Below are 6,000 nucleotides of genomic sequence, written 5' to 3' on the forward strand. Positions count from 1 at the left end.
GTAAAGGAAAATCTTGTAAATCAGAAATAAAATTATTTTAAAATCGTCAATAACAAAAATCTCACAGCAGAGTGTCTAGAACTAAAATGTGGGATTGGGAAGTTTGAAAGTTTCAAAAACAATATCTGCTGTGTATATACGTGGATATTAAGATTCCCTCCACCAGAGAAGTGTGAGATTCTTACTACAGAAATAACTCATTGGATGTCAAAACTTCTCAGCATTAACTCTTGTCCAACTGTGAAAAAAAAAAAACTTTCAGCATTCAGGGGAAGATTCGTGAAGGAAGAAGTCACTGCCCTGTAGTGAAGGAGTTGGGGACCTTTAAATTGCCTCGCATCTCATCAAGATGGTGGCCCATACTTCTGATACAGACATTAAGTGAGAGAAATACCAATGTGAACACTATTCTCAAAAGAATTTGGCGGACATCTTTGGTTTATAGAGAAGCTAACTAAAGGTTCTTGCAAAGGCTTAATCCTGTTTTCCTTTTCTGGGATGTACACCAAAAGCTCCAAGGAACGTTTGTTTGAACTCGTGATGACAGCATGTCAGGGTGCCACCAAACATGCCCAGCTGTGTCTGCCAAATGTCTCAGATCCATTTAGGATTATTTGTATGAAATTTTTACTTCAAGAATCATAGTCACGGCAATTCACAGGCTCTTATCACAACAGGAAGGGCATTTCTTGACTCTGGAGAAGTGTGTTCTGCCTAGAATTCAGCTCATGCAGCAAAAGCAGCGAGGATTTGGTAGAAATTGTGTCATTTTACATTTACAGTCATTATAACCAAAATTAAATCCATGATGGGAAATTGATTAAATGATACATTGTAAGTGATGTCAGAGCATCAATTTCAGGAACTTGAAGGCGAATTCATATATAAGGCAAAGAAGTACCTAATTTTTACAATTTTATAATTTGTTTTCTGTATTTTAGTCCTATGAAAGAATCTACATGCAAAATTGTTTTTTAATTACCATAAGAATCGAGCATGAGCAGCACCCCAGCATGGACTGTTTATGACTTTCAATGTTTCCACTTACTCTTTTATGAAACCACGGTGAATACGCCATCTTTCTTTGTTGTGAGGCCTGCTTGCAAGTCCTGCACACACAGAGAAGTGATAGATGCTGCACTGTAACATTCCCTCAGGCTATGGAATATTATTAGTCAAGTGATAATTTGCAGATGACAGTGACAATCACCCATTATGTTAAATTCATTGAGCATACTTTATGATATAATTTTGTAATTTACTAGATGACAGATGTCCACGTAAACTCTTACTAAATTGTCACAATGCCAGTCTAGCTCAGCAGTTGTGGTCTGCCTTGGAGAACTGATATGGTCATCCTGTTTCCCAAAATCAAAGATAATACTACCTGAATATCTGAATTGAAGATGTTTAATTACAGGGCTCTCTTTCCTCTTACTCATTTGACAAAGAATAAACATGATTCTTTCTAAAGTATGTGGCCATAAGTAATTTTCCTCCAATGGAACCAACATCACATGAGACAAAAGAGATGGCCACAGTACGCACAAATTTCCTTGAATACCACAGGAGACTTGGACGGCTGTTGTCTATGTTCTTTCCTCTTGGGTCCTGGGAGAGATGCCAAGATCTGGATGCCGTATAAAGTCTTCAGAATAACAAAGACATTCACAGCTGGATGTGCCCTAGGACAGCTCTCACCAGAAGGCAATGGGATCTCTGCCCCCACAGTGCTGGAAGATCCAGCCTGGGGTCACACTGGACACAAATGTAGTCCTAGTGTCCGGTGATATCCTCTCATATAACCCTGGCGACCTGCTGGGCAGTAGTGGGGTAATCTGTGCCCATCGGGTTCCTCGATCTTTAGGGAGTGGGTTCCTTCTAGCTATTCAATACCTGAATCTTTCCTTTGTACTTCTTCCTATTTTAGAATCAGTGAGGAATTTCTTCTCACATTCTGCCCCATCAGAAGCTGCTAAGTCAAGGTAAGTGATTCCTACTGCAACATCTATAATATATAGGCAACTCTTGGGGACAGTGATATCTAAACTCTAAATGTTTCCTGTCTTTCCTTTTCATCCACAATGATAATCTCATTTTCTGATTCAAATGTGAAAAAACTTATGCAATAAACCAAAGGAATGGGCTTCTCTTACTACCTTTTGAGAGAAACTTCCTAGTGTTAGGTCATAAATAAATACTCCAAAATATTACCATCACCCTTAGATTCCTTCATGTTCCCCAGACTCACTATGCTGCAGACTCCTAGGTCTTTCTTGTGTAAACAGGTAGATCCTGGAATTGCTTATATAGATAGAGCTGAATATGTTCATCTTGGTCTCTTTAACAATCAGTTAGTCATCAGCTAGTGATCCTGATCTTCCTAAAAATCTGTCATCGACTAGAGATTTTGCTCTTCCTTGTTTTCATTGAAGGTGTCTGTTAGGAAAGTGATTTCTAGCTTTTCCAGTTTCTCATTTGATGATCTTTTTCCACCCAATATATCTTCTCATATCAACACCTAGGGTGAAAAATAAGGCAATTATCATCTTTCTGGCAGACATACAGTCTTCATTTCTTGTTCTTGCTTTAGGACAGTTCTTTAACTCCTTATTGCTTTGTAAGGAGCACCCCATGATTTGGACCCAGATAAGTCTCTCTGCCTCCCTGCTTGGCAACCCAGTTCAATTCATTGACATAGACAATCATCGGGCTGCTATGCTGTGCTGTTCATTCGCTATGCCTTTTCTTTCTGAATCATTTGTTACAATGCCTCGGTTTCTCCCTGATAAATCCGAGGGTATATTTAGGGCTTATCTTGTCTCTGGTGCACATGACAAGCATCTCTGTATGCAACTTTCTGTTCTGTGTGTTTTGGGTAAAATATGTGCTTGTTCCTGTGCTCAATGCTTCTCCGATGACCAGTGCTTATAATGAAGTTTCAGTAGGACTGGAGAACATTCAATAAAAGAATCGTGAATTTTAAGTGTTTAAATTAGCGATGAGACTAAAATCTGACTTTCTTTGCCTGTGGGAGAGTGAGCCTAGTGGTTGATTTTATGACTCAGAAAGACCTGGTCTTCAGTATAATTCTGACTGCATCCCTCTTTAATTAGGAACTGCTACTTTATGTACCTGGCTATAGGGCCTCTTCTGGGAAATTAGAGGAACTGTGTCTCATTAACATGATTTTACAAGTTTTTTATCCATTTCCACCTCTGGTTATAGGGAAAATGCCCATGAAAGCCTTCCAATTTTCCTATATTAGCAAACGGCAACACAATATGTGATAACTGTGATTTCTGCTTGATTTTTCCTCCAAACTTCTACACCCAAATCTGCTAATTTATGTTAAAGGTTTTACCTCTAAAATAGATCTTAAATTCATTTTTATCAAAAATGTCTTCAAGGTCGCTGGCACCTCTCCTAAAGTCTGTATCACTGCTCTTACTCCTGTCTCCAGAAAGTTTACTTTTAAATGATAGTTTTTTTTCCCATGATGCGATAGTACCTGGCCCTTTAACCTCTGTTTGCCTCTCATTGCATTTAGGCCACTCTTTAGATTCCTTTTTGAGCTTTCACGTCTGATCTACTGGATCATACCTACCTTCTCACCACTTCCTACCTCCTCTTCTACTGGCCACAGTATAGCAATAGGGGTCTCAGCTTAGCTTGGGCCTCTGTTACCTAAGGTCTTCAAAGAGCTGACCCTGGAATCCTCTGCTCAGATGAGGTCAAAGAAACATCCCATACCGGATCATGTACTGTTACTTTATGGCTTTTAATCTTCATCAAAAATATCTAACATTTTAAAATACATTTATATTTTAGTGTAGTTATTACACCCCCACCCTGAAACTCTATCTTCATCCTCAGGAACTGGAAGCCCACTGACCAGGGCCCCACCTTTCTGTTCCTCACAACTTACTTGGATTACAGCACTTACACCTCCCCAGTACTGACCTTGATTCATATTTACTGCTTTAATATGGAGCAAGAGCCCCTTCCACACTCATTGTCATTTACACTTTATATGAAACACCATTTGCTTGATGTCCCAATTTCATTATAATCCACAGTGACATCCACTGAACGCATATTAATATTTGCATTAAACAAGAGAAGAAAATGGGTTTCAAAGAGAGCATGATTTCAAGGACATAAAAGACTTGGGAGTCCAATGAAATCCAGAAATTTCACAGGGATGAGCCTGACACTCCCCGTGCTTCGTGATGGCATACAACTCATATTGTGGTTGGCCTTTTCCATCTCCACTAGTGTAGAAGAAAAATTAAGAAGGTGACATGTGAAGGTCATCCAGCAGCAAGGAAGAACTTCCAGACTGTGAGCAGATGAAAGCACAGGAAAGCCAGTGTTGTCTGGCTTTTTGAAATTGGCAGCTGTAACACAAAGTGGGCTTTGCTAGCTTACTTTCAGGTATTTGTGGAGGCAGTGGAGGATATTAGACAGCGCATGACTTTATGCTTAGACTTGAATACAATCCTTTTCCTCCCCTCAGCGAGAACATAGAAGTGTACTTAACAGCTTTCTAATAACACACCATTAAAATGAAAATAACAGGGTACAGGTAAAATGCTATATAGGAAAGTAAGATAAAGCTTGATATATGATTATTATGTCTATCATATATTAATTATTAATCTATCTAATTAATAATATGCTGCTAATAAGCAACTGTTACTGCTGTTGGTATGCAAAGAAGGCAGGGCTGAAAGATGTTTAACAGACCATGGACTCTGACCAAGTGACTCCTTTCTCTCAGAAGAGCTAAATCCTGTGTGTTTGATATGGATTTGGAGAACCAGACACAGGTCACCCACTTCATTCTGGTGGGGTTTCCGGGGAGCTTGAGCATGCGAGCAGCGGTGTTCCTGATGTTTCTCGTGGCCTATATTCTGACTGTGGCTGAAAACATGATCATCATCCTCCTGGTGCAGCAGAACCGGCCCCTGCACAAGCCTATGTACTTCTTCCTGGCCAACCTATCTTTTCTGGAGACCTGGTACATCTCTGTGACTGTGCCCAAGCTTCTGTTCAGCTTCTGGTCCTTGAGTAACAGCATCTCCTTCACCCACTGTATGATACAGCTTTACTTCTTCATTGCGCTTATGTGTACGGAATGTGTTCTCCTGGCTGCCATGGCCTATGACCGTTACGTGGCCATCTGCCGCCCATTGCACTACCCCACCATCATGAGCCATGGGCTCTGTTTCCGCCTGGCTCTTGGTTCTTGGGTCATTGGCTTTGGCATCTCTTTGGCAAAGATCTACTTCATCTCTCGTCTCAGTTTCTGTGGTCCCAATGTCATCAACCACTTCTTCTGTGACATCTCTCCAGTCCTTAATCTCTCCTGCACAGACATGTCTATTGCAGAATTGGTGGACTTTGTCTTGGCTCTGATTATCTTCCTCTTCCCCTTGTCAATCACCGCTTTGTCGTATGGATGCATCCTGGCCACTGTGTTACGCATGCCAACAGGAAAGCAAAAAGCCCTTTCCACCTGTGCTTCCCACTTCGTGGTGGTCACCATCTTCTATTCAGCCACTATTTTCATGTATGCCCGACCCCGAGCTATTCACGCCTTCAACATGAACAAAGTCATCTCCATCTTCTATGCCATTGTCACCCCAGCCCTCAATCCTTTCATTTACTGCCTAAGGAATCGGGAGGTCAAAGTAGCTCTGAAGAAATTGATCAGTTGCCAGGCTATTAGATCTGACTAGTCTGTTATGACTGATTGGAAAGAAAAGACTATCTTCTCTGTGTTCCTATATACTTTCTCTTCCAATACCCTAGCTGAAATTGATGATATTAATATGATTACACCATGTCCACACCAAGTGTGAACCCTTGTATATATTTATGCATGAGAACTGTACTGTAAGGACACACACACTATGTAGATATCTATAAAAATAATTCTCTTGAATTCTAATCCAACATAGAGTTTATACGATTTTAGAAAATTAAGCTTAAAAA

At 40.3% G+C, this 6,000-nt stretch overlaps 1 protein-coding gene across 1 annotated transcript; it reads left to right on the top strand.

The window, feature by feature from the left end:
• Positions 1–4,808: 4,808 nt before the first annotated feature.
• Or6b1 (olfactory receptor family 6 subfamily B member 1) lies at positions 4,809–5,744 on the top strand. The gene has a single exon (XM_085683701.2). It carries the CDS (start codon positions 4,809–4,811, stop codon positions 5,742–5,744), a length of 936 nt encoding a protein of 311 aa, XP_085539827.2.
• The last annotated feature ends 256 nt before the right edge of the window (positions 5,745–6,000 follow it).

Source organism: Myodes glareolus, chromosome 25 (assembly GCF_982192425.1).
Source record: "Myodes glareolus chromosome 25, mMyoGla1.1, whole genome shotgun sequence".
NCBI classification, from domain to species: Eukaryota; Metazoa; Chordata; class Mammalia; order Rodentia; family Cricetidae; genus Myodes; species Myodes glareolus.

Coding starts and splice junctions, on each gene's coding strand:
- Or6b1 (XM_085683701.2), top strand. CDS start 4,809: ATGGATTTGGAGAACCAGACACAGGTCACCCACTTCATTCTGGTGGGG.